We start from the raw sequence: 17,497 nt of genomic DNA on the forward strand, positions 1-17,497 counted from the left end.
CCACAAATGACCCGAAACCGAGATGACCATTGAGAAACGATGTCGTTTTGTCTGTACGAAAACGACGCCGCTTAATGGGGATATTAGATAGAATTCCCAATTCAACCAGCAAGTCATCGACCTGACTCTCGCCTGCCTACAATTCAATACAAACTCTCTCCTTCTCCGCCGAGGAGCAGAAGGGGAGATTCCGGCGGCGTTCATTGCAGAATTTGTTGTCTCCGGCTCTCTGGTTTGCTCTGATTTGCTTTTATTTGAGCTTGATTCTGTCGATCTGCTTCCGCCACGGTAATTGCCTTATTTTTGAGCCGGCATTTCGAATCAGTTGAAGTATATCTCGATCTTTAGTTGGGAATGTTCGATTTGAAGTATGATCTCTATAATCCAGATTTCGGTGTGGTTGTGGATTATTTATGCCGAATGTGCTATGCTGACGGGGAGTAATGCAGATAGATATTGGACTCCTCGGCGTTAAAGATTGTTGTACGTGAGTCTTTCTTTTCTTTAACTTGTTCAACTGTTCAGTGTGTTAGTTCTGCGTGCTAATTGTTTCACTTCAGCTGAATGTGCTTCTAGGAATTTGGTTGACAAAGCCCTACGCTCAAACGTAGCTTCATTGGTTCGTAGGTGGCTTTTCCTCTTTGTGGACTTGCATTTTTGTTTTAGTTTCTGTATATTATGTGGGATAACCAGTTGGTATCTTCAATACAAGCAATGTGTTGTAGCTCCTTGTTATAACTTAGTTCCTTGTGCATCAATAAGATGCCGCAGGGAGACATTTCGTCACCGCATGAACGACTTAAACTGGCATATTAAATGATCTATAGTCACAGTTATCATGTTATAAGACTATGTTTGTCTAATGTTGATTAGAGTAGCAGGATTAATTTTTGGGTATGTATGCTTGACTGTATTTTTGGAGGTGTTCTGATGTTTTGGAAATAGTACAAATTTGAATTGGAAATGGGTGTAAGAGTGATTTTAAAAATGAAAAATAGTTGCTGGAGGTGATGTTTTGAGTGGAAAATGGGTTTCTTGATGGTATAATTATGACGGGAAAGTTTATTTTACTTTAGAATAAATGGTGAAAAAATGAATTTGAAAAGAAAAGTAAATGATATGCTATAGGTTGTCGCATGATTACACACTTCAAATGATTGGTTAATTGGGAAGCATTATTGGTCTTGTATTCTTCTGCAAAAGTTCTTGTGCTAATAAGTTTGAGTGAACTCTGAGTAATCAGAAATAAACAAGTTCTATAATGGACGTTCCTCTTAAGATTTCAGCTGCGCTTTAAGTATGCCATTACAGTACAATTCTTATCATAGTTTTTAGTTAATTATTATACTTAAGGGTTTTCTTGTTATTCATTTAAGCTTCAAGTGTTTTTTGTTAGTATTGTTTAGTTGAAGATCTTGTCTCGACTAAAAGGAGTTTCACTAATTCCACCACTTAATTGCTTTGATACATTTTTGACTGATTGTTTAGATTGGTAGGAATTACTTTGGCGTTTTCAAGTGAAACCTTATTTCAGTACACCAAATTGACAATTTTTGTGTTGTAAGAATTATCCACTATATATTATGACTCAACTTTATCCCACATCAAGGTCATCATTTAGAATGATTAGTGTTGATGTGATGCTCATCTCTGTTTAGTATCTGTACAGTTTGCTAGGTCTCTTTCATCACTATGATCTCATTTTTGCAGTATTTGGCTTTGTTTGTACAGGAAAGCATTCAAGGGAATGGATTTCTAGGCTAAATATTAATTTACTTTTAATGGTAAGATATTCTCCTTAGTTTGCATTTTGGGACTTAATTTTCTCTGTATTGCCATGTTCTTTAACTGAGCCTTTTATCATTATACTGCCTGAAAAAATTGCGTGGAACAAGTGTGCATGCCTTCAACATTGGAACAGAAACTGGATTACTCAATTTTGATCTTGAGTTGTGAAGAATCTAAAATCTGAAACTATAGCAGAGAAGAGCAATATGACAGGCTTAGATTGAATCGTGAAACTTAGTGTCATTTCTTCTTTTCAAGAATTGTGATGCACTAGAAAATATTGCAAGTTATGGAGTAGGTTTCAGACTTTATCTTCACATCAGACTTCGAATCGGAAAAATAAAGTTTTGGAATTGGATATTGAGATTATTTACCTTGAGCCAGTGCTTTTGCAGCTGGTGTGTGACTTGGTCTCTGGTTAGATCGGTTAAGTGCTATTCATATAATGATACATACGTATATATGTATATTATAATACATATATGTGCTTGACCATTAGAATAGTAAAATATCTTCCAGGAAATAAATTCAATCCTTGTTTTACAATCATTCATTAACTTTAGATTTTTGTAGTGTGGTATGGAATATTGTACCACTTTTTAAAAGAGAATTTTATACAGGTATAATAAACAAAAATAACCATCAATAGACACTATTATACAAGCTGTGCAATGAAAATAACTTATTAGTAAGTTTGAAATGTAATAGCTGAATTTGTAACAATTTAATTAGTTATTATATAACTAAGTAATGTAGGCTTTACATAATACTTCCTATGCAAGAGGTCTTTACTCTTTCACCAGTTTGACTGATTCTGAATTTTGAAAAAATCAAAATATGTATAGATTTTAAATACACATATTTCAATCTCTGATTCTAACAGTGGTAGTCTAACTCCCAACAATATTTTGAAATTCGTTCTAACCTCCCATTCCGATAGCTCATATCCAAAGCCATCTAAAACATGTTATACTGAATAAATTGATAGTATCCTCTGCATCCTGTATACATGAGAAATAGTGAAAAATGATAGTAACCAAATTCGATGATGTAGAAAAGTGCAGCTAAAACCAGTTATGAAGAACTATTATTTGAAGAATTATCTTCACTTCCATTTTATGAACTCATATCATCCTCTATTACAAATTGATATGTGATCACCATGTTGCTGATTTTGTGCTCTAATGAAAGGATAACAATCATTTGACAATCAAGACCTTTATGGCCATCACGGCTGAGAGGGATGCCGCCATCCGAGAAAGGAATATGGCACTTGAAGAGAGAAAGAGGGCTTTTGCCGAGCGAGATATGGCAATGTTGCAGAGAGACGCTGCGATTGCCGAGCGTAATGCTGCGATAAAAGACCGAGATGAGGCAATTGCTTCCCTCAGATACAGAGAGAGCTCGATGAATGACAACAGCACCACCCCCGACTCACTCGGAAATGAACTCTTAAGCGGAGATCGACACTTCCAGTACCAGCAGCAAATCCATATGTCGGAACCAGCATGTAGTCCAAGGGAAAGTTTCAGAGACACCAGCGGCGTCCGTATAGCCGAGCAATCCGAAACTCCCAAGCCCAGGAAAGAACGACAACTGAAAGACGGAAAGGTCACAAAGTCAGCCAGGTCTCAGAGCGCCGGGAAAAGAACATCCGAAGGACTCAACAAGGCGAATCCTGCAGCGCCGACTGGTTTTAATCCAGAGCAGAATGTGGATAGTGACGAAGACGACATAGCCAAAAAGGTATCATGGAAGGATAATCTGGGGTTGAACCAAATTAACTTCGACGAGTCGTCGATGCCGGTACCGATCTGCACGTGCACGGGCTCACCCCAGCCGTGCTACCGATGGGGAAACGGTGGGTGGCAGTCGGCGTGCTGTACAACGACGATATCGATGTACCCGCTGCCTCAGATGGCGAACAAACGCTACACTAGAGTTGGTGGCCGGAAAATGAGCGGCGGCGCTTTCAGCAAGCTGCTTAATCGACTTGCTGCCGAGGGGTATGATTTCTCGACCCCGCTTGATCTCAAGAACCATTGGGCTAAGCACGGGACGAACCGATACAGCACGCTGAAATAGCTGGGAAGAGTTATAAGTTATATTGTGGTTTGGATATTTCTGGGCCATTAGGTGTCTTGTTCTTAATTCGCCCTGGTTGGGTGGTTGTTGTTGTCGCCGCCGCCGTCGTCTGTCGTCGTCGCTTTCCGAACGTTGTTATGTGTGTATGTATGTATGTATGTGTTGCTGTATTTCTGGGGAACGGCTGTGTTTTGGGAGTCTTGGACATCTCTAATTTCTAGTGATTTTAGAACAGGAAAGAAATTGATGTTTATATAAGATTTAACGTTGATATTGCTAGGGGTGTGCAAAATGACGGATTTTCGATTTATCCATGGAAAAAATTCCGAAAAAATCGAATTCAAATATTAGTTACCAATTTCGTTTACGATGCACACTTGTGTTTGTTTAAAAGATTTTGGTGGATTTTTACTGTTTACAAAAAATTTCCTTTAAAAATATCAAATCGAACACTTATTTTTTATATTATATTAAAATTTAATTTTATATTTAAAACATCACATCAATCCATATTTATATTACGTACTGATCAAATCTCAATCCAAAATCTAAAGTCTCGAACAAACACATAAGTAAATGTTGGTGTTAGTTAAAGTCTTGGGGGCTGAATTTAATATAAAAATAATACTCAGTAATAAAATATTTACAGCTACCCTTATAATTTAAAATATATTATACAAATATTATTACATTTATATCATATGTACTAATAAAATTATTTTAGTTATTTCTACTTCCGAGACGGAGGGAGCAAATAATATATTTTAGTATATATATTTTATACTAATATTTGTGGAAATCGATAATAGAATAAGCTTTAAGTGAAGATAAAACCTTCCTTTAATATAAAGAATTTAATAAAAGCAGTGATAAAAAACATTGGCAACGAAGACCTGAACGAATTCATATGAACCCAATTCATCTGTGTATTTGTTCATTCTGCACTTCATAAATCAGCGATGAAATAAATAAGCTCATCAAGTGAATCCCTGTACACATGGGCGCCTCCGAATCAACACTAACGACTTCCCGAGTTAGCCCTCCCTACCTTCTATTTCATCACTTTCGAATTGAATTGAAAGCTAGTTTTCGATTCCTGTATATGATTAATGTATTTTGAATGTGCGCTTGAAGAATTCGGAGGATGGGATCACCACCGTTTCTGAGCCGACCAAGGGCGTCGACCCCATTTTGCAGAGGCTTCAGTCCCTCAAAATTGTGAGATTTCATTGCCCTGTCCTTTTTTTTTTTACATCATAGGTTTGCGTTAGTTATAAAATTTTCTTCAATTTTGTGATGTATGTGTTTGTGTGTGTGTTTAATGAAGACGAAGCCTATACTTACATCGGTACCTGAAGAGAGTAGCTTGACGGATATCCTTGTCCGGAAACCTCTTTCTTCCACTAATACTGGTAACTTTTTGTTTATTAGTTTCATTCTTTTCAAATCTGTGAAAACATACCTATTCAAGAACTTCTGTACTTGTTCTTGTGTTCAAGATGAGTTAATGTGTTTTCCTGGCCAAGGTAATGGGGATTGTAGATGCTGCAAGAATCTCAATTAGCTCATTGTCTTTTAAAATTTTGTTGTGAATGAAGGAAGTTTCTTGTTGCTATGATTCAAATTATTTATGTCTTGCAATGTTTTGAGTAGGTACTGTAAATCCTAATGTACTGCTGGAGCTCTTCTCCATATTTCGTGATTGGCAAGATGAGAAAGCACAAAACATAAGTAAAAGACAGGTCTGTTTTTGTGATATCATGCTTTTGAGTTCTTTATATTCAGTCAATTAGTTCAAGATTATTTATAGAGGAGAATTTATCATAGATTCTTATAAATGTGTCTGATGGTAGATTTACGTAACATCGTAATATGTCATATATGTGTAAAGTTTAATATTCCCGAATCCTTAAATCGTTCTCATTAATATAACATGAGATAGGGTTGAGACTAACGGATTGATCTAGACTGCCCTTATTTACTCTTTCTTGTATAGGTTGTTGCTACTAACTCAATAAGGGAAGAGAATAGATTGGTACACTTAGATCATAATATAATGTTTGAACTCTATTAGGAATGCTATCCATGGTTTGTTTTTGTTTTTGGAACCAAACCTTGTAAAATAATATTTTGGAACCTCCTAAAACGACGTGAGTTTCAAGATAAAACCTTAATACAGTTGATAAAACTCTCTACTTACGGGTTGATTCAACATATTTAATGTAACCTAACCACCTAAGCGACACAACCTTAAAGAGTTCTACCTGTAAAATATTTAATTTAATGAGGACGCTGTGTAACAACTCCTCTCTACTTTGGAAGCATCTTGTCCTCAAGGTGGAAGTATCAAAACTAACTCTTGGCATCCTCTATGTCCATCCATGTTGCATTGTCTGTGCTAAATTCCCACCATGGATGTTGGGTTGTACCCTAGCTGCTTCTTGATGCTTATTGTCTCTCATTTTCATCACACCTTGATTCCAGTAACCAAATCCTTGATCTCCACCTATGCCATCAGATCTCTTGGAATGCCATCCTGATGTTTACAATCTTTTCTTTGACTTCCAACATTTACCTCACATTGTTGGCTCCAAGATATCTTACGATGTAACTTGTTCTATTAAGATATATCTTACAGTGTAACTTGTATTGAAAAAAAAAAAAAATTCAGTCGAAAACTTTTACTAGGAAATGCCTCTTCCAAAATGAAACCAGCTCCTAGACCTACATAATGAAACCTATAAGACTATTCTAAAAATATCCTACTTATACTCAATGTTTGTCGGAATTTCAAGTTATTTGTCAGGTGTTTGTGTAAGCTTCCCCTGAACTTTTGGCCATGAGATAAATGGCCTCAATGCTTTCATATAATTTAATATGCAGGAAGAGATTGAAAACAAAATAGAAGTTGCTGATGCATTAGGCGTAAAGCTTCTCCAACGCTTCAATTACTCGGTGTCAGCAATGAAGACCACATCCAATCATCTATCAGAAGGTATCTGATGCATCTTTAAAGTTAACAATCGAGGCATCTGTGAGTGTTAGAGCTTGTTATCTATTTATGTGTATCAGAAAGTTGTTCAATGGGGTTTATAGTAGTGTCTTTTTGCTCTCATTAGACTGTTGGCTTAGTTAAATTTGGCTTATAATTGCGTTTATTGGTTGATGTCTAAATGTTGCAATGGGAAAATGTATGATTACATATAAAAATGTATGTATTGACCACCTGGGAAAAAAAGAAGGCTTTGTTTGTCGGTAAGTTCAGATTATTCTGAGTGTGTGAAAATGTGTTCTAATTGATTGGAATAGTAAAGGATAGTAATTTTTTCTATATATGTAGACACAGACAATTGGATCTCTTTCAATTCATATAATTTTATATAAATTTTTGTCAATATGATTGGGTAGTTCCTAGGATGGTGGATTTAGGCAGATGCAACTATGAATAATTTGAATATGGGTGAAGGAAAGGTTGCAATTGAGTAAAAGTCATTTTGAAAGTCATTATGAACAACTGCATATTTTGTTGGTGAGAGGTGTTTCAAATATACTTACACACGAAAAATGTATATGGATTTGCAATGGACTCTCCAAGTGTGTTACTCTGACGTGCGCTATATATATATATATATATTCACATTGCTGCAGTGCATTCATTGCAAGTCGAACTGGGAGAGCTGAAAGGAAGATTAACTGAGACCATTAGCAACTGTGATGCATTATGCAAGAGAATCGCCAGCGAGGGACCAGAATCGCTGAAATCTTCTGTAAAGCCTCTGACAGCCGTCTCCTATAATCAACAGACAATCAGCATCGAACAACACTTGCCTTCATCATCAGTGGATGAGAAAGATGAAGATACATCTTCGGTGCAAGAAACTAGTTAGGACTTCCGGCCCTTTTATACGCCTTGTTAAATCTTTTTACATATTCTAACAGTTGCAGTCTGAGTTGTCGTCTAGCCGTGCCGAACATCACCAACATACACCCTGCTTGGAAATGCCGATTTGTTATTCCCAACCCTTTGGAGCAACAACTCTAGTCTGTGCTCTCAAGGCATGATGGGATTTTATTTTATTTTATTTTTAATTTTAATGAATATTTGATTCTCTTGTGCTGAATGTGCAATTTGTTGCTGCATGTTTAGCAAATGTTACATTTGATGCGGTGGGTTGTAGGAAATATAGATCGATTTAGTACTGTAACTTCGATAATTGTTTGGCAGTTGCTCATGTTGAAATTATTGTGTATATAGATAGTGAGGTATTGTCCAAATATGTACTCCCTCCGTCCCACCACGATAGCAATTGAAATATTTCTAATTTTTGGTAAAAATTATTAAATCAAAACATATTCAACAAATATAAATCAACTTAATTAATTACGTAACATACACAATAGGACTCGTTAAAATTTCTTTATTTCTATCTTTCTCCTAAAAAAAATATTTTTATTTATATTTAAAACTACACATTTTTTATAAAATTAATTTATGTTAATTATAAATTAAAAAAAAAATATTTTTTATTTACTTGTATTATTAAAATTTTTTTTTTACAAAATAATATCCATATTGCATATATTTTTTCATTGTTATATAATTTTTAAATATTTAAATATATATTTAAATTTTTTTAATTATATATATTAAATTTACTTTAGAAAAATAAATATTATTAATTATAAAAAAAATATAATAATATTATAATTAATTATTATTAACTAATTAAATATCTTCGTTATTCAATTCTGGTGGAACGGAGGAAATATATATATATGTATATGTATGTGTATATATTGTTAGACGTAATCTATTGATGCAAGTTGTCCAACTTAGGGATGATAAGTAGACAGATTTGGGATGGGCTTTGGTAACCCAAAATCCGGCTTTAGAACCCAATACCCGTTTTGCCTTGAACCGGCTGGGTTTAGGGCAACTTGAAAAATTCTTTTTATTTTGTAATATATATATATATATACACATATAAAAGGGTTTTTTTTCTTTCTTTTTTTTATATATTTTTGTTTTAATTTTTTAAAAGAAAAATGCTTTCAATTGTGACCACATGGATGTAGCGATGACTGATGACTAATCATATATGAAGATTGTAAAAAGTTAAAAGAATTATAAATACTCCATGTAGAAATATAAAAATATAAATAAAGTAAAAATAGATTTTTTTTTTTTTTTTTTTTTGTCTCCTCCAAAATTTTTGATCAATTTTGATTTCGTTCAAATTAGAATCAATCAATTCTAACTTTATAATAGCTAATACGGATAGCACAAAATATGATTATTTAAAAAATTGATTAAGTTTTACAGAGCGTCAATACGATATTGTGGGATTAATAACTACTGTGTTCCTTGCTATATTCATACCTCATGTTCATAGATTAAATTCTACAAAATTCATCCGTTGATTTCACAAAATTGCGCGAAATCTCTTGTATTTTCAAAACTATGTTCAAACTCCTTCTTAGTTTTATAAATTTGCGTCTAACCCTTTTCGGCCGGCTTTATTTAATAGTTTTGAAATTCATTCGCAGTCTAAGTGCGTGTAGGTTAAACATAGTTAAATAAGGTTATAAAATCACGAGGGAGTTTGACACTTTTTTGAAAGTACGAATAATTTTGCATTATTTTGTGAAATTACAGGTAAATTTTATGCAATTTAGCAAAAATTTTAGTTTGGCCAATTAGTGTTCTTCATTAATTACAAATTAAGAGCAAAGAATGCACACAATATAGATATATATGCACAAAAGACGCACTGCCCTATATATACATACGATGCCATCACCTGCAGATACATATGTTCCATTTTGCTTCTCCGATCCTCCCTTTCCTTCTACAATGGCAGCAGTACTCCCCAGGCCAGGCCCAGTGCTTCCAATGCCTCTAATGCCAATGGCATGGCCGAACGATTACGGCTACAGTAGGCCCCCACAACCACAAGGGGGCCGGGGTATTGAAGCAAGAGACCTGGCCGGGGGCAAGGGCCAGAACAGGCACATGAAAGAACATCAATTGAAATGAATAATGCAACTAAGCATCGATCAGGGTTCTTGCATGTTCCTTAATGCCCCAAGGGATTGCTGGAATGGTTCCCTGTCTGGGCCCCCATCAGGTGAAGCAAAGAAGATGAAGTTCAGTGGGCAGATGGGGTGAGGTGATCATACTGGTGTTACACCAGCTAGTTCCAATGGGTTCCGAATAGATTCACAACTCATAATCATTTAAAAAAATATATATATTTTTAATGAAAAACTGAATGAAAATAGTATTGATTTCAGTTAAGAACAAACCCTAGTTTGTGGGCACACATGTTTCAACTTGTACATTCTTGTTGAAGCATTGTGCAGTTTTGGTGCAGTCTTTGGCAATATGGAAACTAATCCAGACTTCAGATGCAGATGTGTTTGTTTGTGGGTTTTAGTTTTTGAGTTTGGATTTTTAAATAGTAAATAATTGGATTTGAATAGTTGTTTGATGCTATAAATAGAGGTTAATAATAGTAAAAATTTATGGTAAAACCCATTAAAAAACGTAACCTTAAAGTCTTTCTTAATTTTTTCAACCTAGTTATTCCAACTGCCCCAAATTCAAAAATCTCATACGCTTTTCAAAACCCTAAAAGTTAAGCTTTTAAAACCCTCATTTCTCCGATAGATATAGTCTTTTTTCTTTTACGTTCTTTTCCATTATAGTATTATCATTTTCTATTGCTTAGCTTCTTCTATCTCTTTTAATCCCCTAATTAGTTAACCCTTTTTTTATTTATTTTTTTTTTGAATTTGAATAGTTGTTTGATGCGATATGAATAGATATTGATAATAGCAAAAACTTGTGGTAAAACCCAAAAAAGAACGCAACTTTAAAGTCTTTCTTAATTTTTTCAACCTAACTATTCCAGCTGCTCCCAAATTCAAAAATTTCATACGTTTTTCAAAATCCTAAAAGTTGAGCTTTCAAAATCCTCATTTCTCTGATAGATTAGTGCATATAGTTTTCTTTTACCTTCTTTTCCATTATAGTATTATCATGTTCTATTGCTTAGCTTCTTCTATCTCTTTTAATCCCATAATTTAGTTAACCCTTTTTTTTTTTTGTTTCCTTCTTATTCTTGCTTTCACTGTGTGCTCAATAGGATGGATTTTGTGCATTGTTTTCATGCACTGATAAATTACATAAATCATCATTAGAGAAGTCTTCAAAAGTATTGTTACAAATATTAAGTATTATGAAATATTTAGATAAATTTCTTTGTAGACTCATAGTGGGTTGATAATTATATTAGAATATTAATTAAACCTAACAATATAGTATATACCACCTGCTGTTGTTCTTGTCGATGCCATAATATGTTTCTTAAATCAATTTATATTATGTTTTTCAAATATTCCTATATAAACATTTCTAGACAAGTCATTTCCAACCAAATTTAAACACCCAATTCAAGAATAACCCATCCAATAACATAATTTTGTTAATAGTTTGTCTTAAAGTACTGAAATAAGAAAATGAAAGAGTCCCTATTTTTTCTTGTTGATGTGTAATAAGGATACTAATGTTTTAATAAACCTAATATTGTAAGAAGGATGAGATTATATATATATATATATATATATATGAATATTTAGGGTAATATAAAAGGTTAAAGAGTGAGTTGGATGTTTATGTTTTTATGGAAATGACTTATTTGGACAGAAATATAATTAGTCAAAGTTGGGTAGGAACAAGATAGATAGAAATATTATAAACTAATTTAAAAATAAAATGAGAATTACATATTTGGATAAAAATCGTAATAAATATATATTTATTATTTTTCTAAAAAAATATTCCTAGTCATTCAAATTTATGTTTATTTTTTCAAATTGTCATAAAAAAATGGGTTTGTTCACTTATAGTTTCTTTTGAGTGAAACGATTTTTATAAATATTATTAAAAAATACAATATATACATATATTAATACAATATATATTATTTACTAAAAAAATATCAATAATTTAATACAAAATATTATTTTTTATATTACAAATATAATTATCATACTTAATATAAAAACATATTCATCTAAAAACATAAGTCATTATATTTTTATTTTTTAGTAAAAAATTATACCAATTCTTTGTACTTTTTTACTAAAAACGCAAAACAAATAATTATTATTTACTTTAATTAAAGCACCTGTTTAGGCATTTGAGCACAAATTTGAATGATAAATAGAGCAACGGTTAGAGACTAAAATTATACTAATAGATAAATAATCAAATTTGTCATTTTTAAAAATAGAAAAACTAAAATCTGACAGAAAATGAAATAAAAACAACAAAAAAAAAAATGTATTTTCCCCAAATTCATCTCTCAAGGTAGTTTATAGATTCTATTTTATTTTTTGATTTTTAATTATGAAGTTACTATTTATCATTTTGGTAATTGAGTGAAATTATTTTATTTCTTGTTTAATTAGATAATGAGGATCCATATATAATAAATTAAATTCAGTATAGTAATAAAATTAAAGACAATTTAATTATTACTTATAATGGTCAAACATTCATATTATTTCCATTAGTAGCATGTTTAACGATAATTACCTAATAAATTATTATACTTTAAATGAAAACACAGGGGTGTGTTTGTTTGGAGGACTGGATTCGATTTACACTATTCATCCAATTTTTTTCCCAAAAAATATCAAATTAAACACCTATTTTTTATTTTTTTATATTATACTAAAAATCAATTTTATATTAAAAAATCACATCAATACTTATTTATATCACATCATATAACTATTCAAATTCAAAATTTTTACTATTCAAATTCCAACTCAAAATCCAAACCCCAAACAAACATAGGAAACAAAATATAGACATATAGGACTAAAAAAAAAAAAGAAATAATACATAACATAATTTGATTGCCTTGGCGCTAAGGGATGAAAAGCAAAGCTTTTTAAAACAAATAACGGGGCCAAGATGAAAAGTCCAGATAGAGAGGGACCTGAATTGAAAATATTTTGAATGGTAGAATCTATAATAATAATAATAATAATAATAATAATAATAATAATAATAATAATAATACCGTTGTTCGTCCAATGCAGAGCCAGCGAGAGAGCAATGAGAAATGCAAAACGACGAACAGTTTGGTGGGTGAAGGAGCTGTTGAATTTTCAATATGAGGTGACACGTGCACTGCACACCTCCACCTGCTCTATAAATTAGATTCAAGCACCTTACAGCCTGCTCTAGCTGGCTAGCTAGGGTTTGCCATTTGCGTTGTTTTTGCGCCGTTCCGCGAGGGGAGATCGATCGAGGTTATTCAAGTGCGAAGAAGAGCTCAATTGCAGGTATGGCGTCCAGAGCGGAGGGTTCAGACTCATCGACGAAGCATTCGAGGCTTCCTCTTCATCACAGAAGCCGCACGGTATGTATATATATATATATATATTATTAGCTTAGATCGTAGTGTTTGTTTGTTAATTAGGGTTTTCGTTTCTGAGAAGCTCACTGGTTTAATTTTGATTTAGTTATTTTTGCTTAATTTTGTGTGCTCGGCGCCTTAATTTGGAGTTGGAGCTAGTTTGATTAGTTGTTATGGAATCTACTACTTGGTTTCAAACTTATAAAATCTAAGTTAAAGGAAGCCAATGAAACTCAAATAGAAGGTGGTCGTGGATCGATGTTTCAATGCTAACGAGGGTGGGGTGGGGTGAGGTGGGGTGGGGTTGGGGGCCAAAGAACATTTACATGGCACTAAAAAATCTAGTGTGGAACTATTTCCGTAAAAATTTATCAATTTGTGACGAAAATAGCTATATACCACGAGAATATGACATTTTTGTGGTAGTGTTGTTCGACTTTATTGTGATGGTAGAGTGACGCAAGCCGGACAATTAAATAACTTTAGCTTGCACTAGCTTAGGGAAAGGTTTAAGTTGCCAAGTGTTAAAGAATTAGCGATTTATTGCAACTACCGAGTATGAAATATATACTTGGTGGGGCCCCGCATGCTTGCCACGGGGGATTGCACGTGTTCCTCGTCAAGCAATAGATCGCATTCATTCATCTTTTCGGCATATGTTATTTTAGATTGACTTTCGGTTGAGCCATGTTGTAGAATTAGTAGCGAATTCAACCCGCGAATCCTGGTGGCTCACTGTCGGCATTTTTTTTTTACTGATTTGATATTTTTTTCGATTCTTATTATCGCATTAATAATAGATTAAAAAAACATAAAAAAAATGATAATCTTATTATTTTAAAGGACAAATGAACATAATTATATTATAAAAAACATTTTTACACTAGAAAAATTAAATAAAATGATAGCATCTTTCATAATATATAAATGTATCATGAATGTTATAATAGTTAAATGAGAATGAAGTACTTAGTCTTCCTTTCAAGTTATATAGCTATTGTTACCAAATTTCACAAATGTATAAAAATAATAATATAAAAAGAAATCTATAAATAAATATTATACATATTCAGGATCAAATAATAACAATATAATTTCGATAATAAAAATCTTCCATGAGGCCCTAGCATTTCGTTTATATATATAATATAGTAAGATTCTTCTATAAGTCTATCTTATAGTAGTAAATTGAATAAAAAACCTTAGGGATGCAATCTATGTTCTAAAATTTACATTTGTAGTAATTACGCAAAATCTAGACGCGAGTTTACTTTTACACCATTACGTCATTTTTTACGAGACAATTATATTTTTTATATTATTTTTGATATGCTTGTCAAATGTATATTAATTGTTTACTTCTCACTTAATGTAATCCCCAATAGTCACTTTGAATTTTTCTCTTTTTACTATATTCAAAATTTCTCTACTTTTGTCAATAAGAAAAATGGCATATGTATGTTTTTGTACTTTGGATTGTAATAGGAATTTCTTTTAGTCATTCCCATTTCAAATTAGGTCTATTTTATCATTTCATTTCCTTTGCTTGCATTTCTATTTTTTATTTGAAATCTTTATTATTGTAGGTATTTTCTCTTGAGATATTTCTTTACACGTAGATAAAGATGTCCAAATTATAATATTTGTTAGTCATTATAGTATTATTTGCAATGCTGATTATTCCGGGTATATTTCTTTAGATCAATTTTTCAAATTTTATTATTTGGACTCTGAGTTTTTGAAAAAAATATTTTTTTTTCTCACAAAATATCCTATCAAATATTATTTTAATATCAAACTCAAACTAAAATATTCCAAACTCAACCAAAAGAAACACACCACACCTTATGCGTCATGATGCATGCATCTACATATATATATATATATATATATCAGTTTGGATTTATCTGTTGTCTATTTTAATTATTCCAAACAGATCGAATCGGAACGTTCATCAGCTGTTGAAGTTTACGCAGAAGCGCGATCTGGATCGTCAAGCCGAGTCAATTCACAAGCTACAGCCGGATTAATGGAACCTCGACTCAATATGCTGGATCATGTCAAAGACAGAACCCTCCTGAGCATACTAAAGACATTGAAACCAAAGTACCGGGACTTTGCTGTTGAAGCTGCTTCCACTGCCATAGCAGCCATTGTGCAGGAAAACACACAGATCGATCCAGCGACGATGGTGAAGATTCTTGCCAACCCAGAAATGGCCAAGGCTCTGATTGACAACAGTATCGCCAGTTTCAAGCCTTGAAATTAATGCAACAGTAGTTGTATAATCAGTGCTTTCTTTGTGTTGCTCTATTTAATCAAGTACTCTCAAGTGGAATATCTATGGTGATCTGATCAAGAATCTCAATTAGCTCATTGCATTTCTAATTTTTGTTGTGAATCAAGGAAGCCTCATGTTGCTGTGATTCTAATTATTTATCTCTTGCAATGTTTTGAGTAGGTTCTGTATATCAAGATTGTTGGAATTTTAGGAATGTTTCATGTATGTTTAAATATAATTTATTATATAGATTCAATATGAAATGGTAATGAGATAAAATATATTAATCGGGTCCAGCTCCCGTCTATCTTTTGACCTAAATCTAACCCGATTAGCATATATGATCTGACATATACCGGAATAATTGGATTCGATTTCAAATTAATAAATGTAAAGCCTTTTAAACCAAAAAAGGGGTCAATATGGAAATCTCAGACAGATAAAGACATGAATTGAAAATATTTTGAATGGAAAGAAAGCCCACAATCTGTAATAATATATATAGGTCTGTCAAGAAGCTCCAAACCCATTATTATTTTTTAAAATCCAATCCCCTTGTACATATTAGGTTTGAATCAAAATTGAGTTAATACATAAAATTCTATCCATATTTAAAAAGACCCAGCAATTAAATTTAATTAATAGGTATTTTCATTTTAAATAGAAAAAAATCATCATATTAATAAATAATATTATATACGACTACTATATAAAAATCCAGATCCAAATCAATTCCGGATCCAAGTTATAAATATCATCATATCTGAGGATCCGATCCAGATCCGATATCCATACGAGCTTTCGAACCCGGGTAAAATATACTGAATCTGGATCGGATCGGATCCGAAACAGGTCCAACTTAGCCCTAATTCCTATGGGCTGTACTGAAAACAACGTGGTAGTCGAATTGTTGATTTGAGGTGACACGTGGAGGCACACCTTTGCAGCAGCCAGCTCAGCTCTATAAATTAAGTATCGCTCTAGGGTTTGCTATTCGCATTGTTTCCATGCCCTAGAGTAGTCCGCCGTTCCGTTCCGCTGCTCCCTACTCTTCTCTTCTCAGGGTCTGAAACGCCTCCTCCAGGCTTTGCTGATCCTCCGATTGCAATGTTTTGCTTGATTTCAAACAGAAGAAATTGGAATCTTCATCGTCTGAGAAGCGAAGCTTGGATGCGGCGTTTCAGACTATGAGAAGAGTAGTACCTCTGCTGCTGTTTCGTGTACCTACGAAGTTTGTGCAAAAGCTCGTCGAGGAGTGCCGATTCACAGTCTACAGCCTTGTTCAGGTGGATTTATGGTAGATCTGATGATGCCTGCTTGTTTTGCTAGCTTGTTTAACAATCTCAATTAGCTCATTGCATTTTTAACTTTTGTTGTGAATGAAGGAAGCCTCCTGTTGCTATGATTCAATTTATTTATCTCTTGCAATGTTTTGAGTAGGTGCTGTAAATCCTAATGTGCTGCTGGAGACGCTCTTCTCCATATATCGCGATTGGCAAGATCAGGAGAAAGCACAAAAAAAGCTTAAGTAAAAGGCAGATCTGACTTCTGGCATCCTCCACATCCATCCATGTTGAATTGTTTGTGCTAAATTCTCACCATGGCATCCTCTGTTTTTCACCATACCTTGGTTCGAGTAGCCAAATCGTAGATCTCCACTTGTGCCATCAGAATTCAAGTTATTTGTGTAAGCTTCCCCTGATATTTTGGCCATGAGATAAATGGCCTCGATGTTTACAAATAATTTAATATTCAGGTAGAGATTTTAAACAAAACAGAAGTTGCTGATGCATTAGCAATAAAGCTTCTGCAACGGTTCAATTACTCGGTGTCAGCAATGAATACAACGTCCAACCATCTATCACAAGGCATCTGATGCAGATCTTTAATGCTAACAATTGAGGCATCT

General features: G+C 33.2%; 3 protein-coding genes across 8 annotated transcripts; all 3 read left to right on the forward strand.

The window, feature by feature from the left end:
• Positions 1–94: 94 nt before the first annotated feature.
• LOC127258367 (protein BASIC PENTACYSTEINE6-like) lies at positions 95–4,240 on the forward strand. 6 transcript variants are annotated; one of them, XM_051285176.1, is made up of 4 exons: positions 95–288; positions 389–487; positions 1,732–1,784; positions 2,980–4,240. In XM_051285176.1, exons 3-4 carry the CDS (start codon positions 1,782–1,784, stop codon positions 3,871–3,873), a joined length of 897 nt encoding a protein of 298 aa, XP_051141133.1. In that variant the 5' UTR covers positions 95–288; positions 389–487; positions 1,732–1,781; the 3' UTR covers positions 3,874–4,240. The 6 variants fall into 6 exon arrangements, with proteins under 6 accessions (XP_051141133.1, XP_051141134.1, XP_051141135.1 ...); XM_051285177.1 differs by having other exon boundaries at positions 389–483; XM_051285178.1 differs by lacking the exon at positions 95–288 and adding an exon at positions 561–627.
• Positions 4,241–4,740: 500 nt separating this feature from the next.
• Positions 4,741–7,987, forward strand: LOC127257786 (uncharacterized). The gene is made up of 6 exons (XM_051284251.1): positions 4,741–4,906; positions 5,008–5,091; positions 5,201–5,285; positions 5,527–5,615; positions 6,757–6,868; positions 7,522–7,987. Exons 1-6 carry the CDS (start codon positions 4,871–4,873, stop codon positions 7,758–7,760), a joined length of 645 nt encoding a protein of 214 aa, XP_051140208.1. The 5' UTR covers positions 4,741–4,870; the 3' UTR covers positions 7,761–7,987.
• A 5,208-nt stretch (positions 7,988–13,195) lies between these two features.
• LOC127258571 (uncharacterized) lies at positions 13,196–15,606 on the forward strand. The gene is made up of 2 exons (XM_051285464.1): positions 13,196–13,310; positions 15,244–15,606. The coding sequence occupies exons 1-2, from the start codon at positions 13,236–13,238 to the stop codon at positions 15,568–15,570; spliced, it is 402 nt and encodes a 133-aa protein (XP_051141421.1). The 5' UTR covers positions 13,196–13,235; the 3' UTR covers positions 15,571–15,606.
• Positions 15,607–17,497: the final 1,891 nt, after the last annotated feature.

This window comes from Andrographis paniculata, unplaced genomic scaffold, assembly GCF_009805555.1.
Source record: "Andrographis paniculata isolate CXL003 unplaced genomic scaffold, ASM980555v1 Contig59END, whole genome shotgun sequence".
NCBI classification, from domain to species: domain Eukaryota; kingdom Viridiplantae; phylum Streptophyta; class Magnoliopsida; order Lamiales; family Acanthaceae; genus Andrographis; species Andrographis paniculata.

Coding starts and splice junctions, on each gene's coding strand:
- LOC127257786 (XM_051284251.1), top strand. CDS start 4,871: ATGGGCGCCTCCGAATCAACACTAACGACTTCCCGA. Junction 5,092..5,200: donor GGCTTCAGTCCCTCAAAATT/GTGAGATTTCAT, acceptor TGTTTAATGAAG/ACGAAGCCTATACTTACATC. Junction 6,869..7,521: donor ATCCAATCATCTATCAGAAG/GTATCTGATGCA, acceptor ACATTGCTGCAG/TGCATTCATTGCAAGTCGAA.
- LOC127258571 (XM_051285464.1), top strand. CDS start 13,236: ATGGCGTCCAGAGCGGAGGGTTCAGACTCATCGACGAAGCATTCGAGG. Junction 13,311..15,243: donor TTCATCACAGAAGCCGCACG/GTATGTATATAT, acceptor TATTCCAAACAG/ATCGAATCGGAACGTTCATC.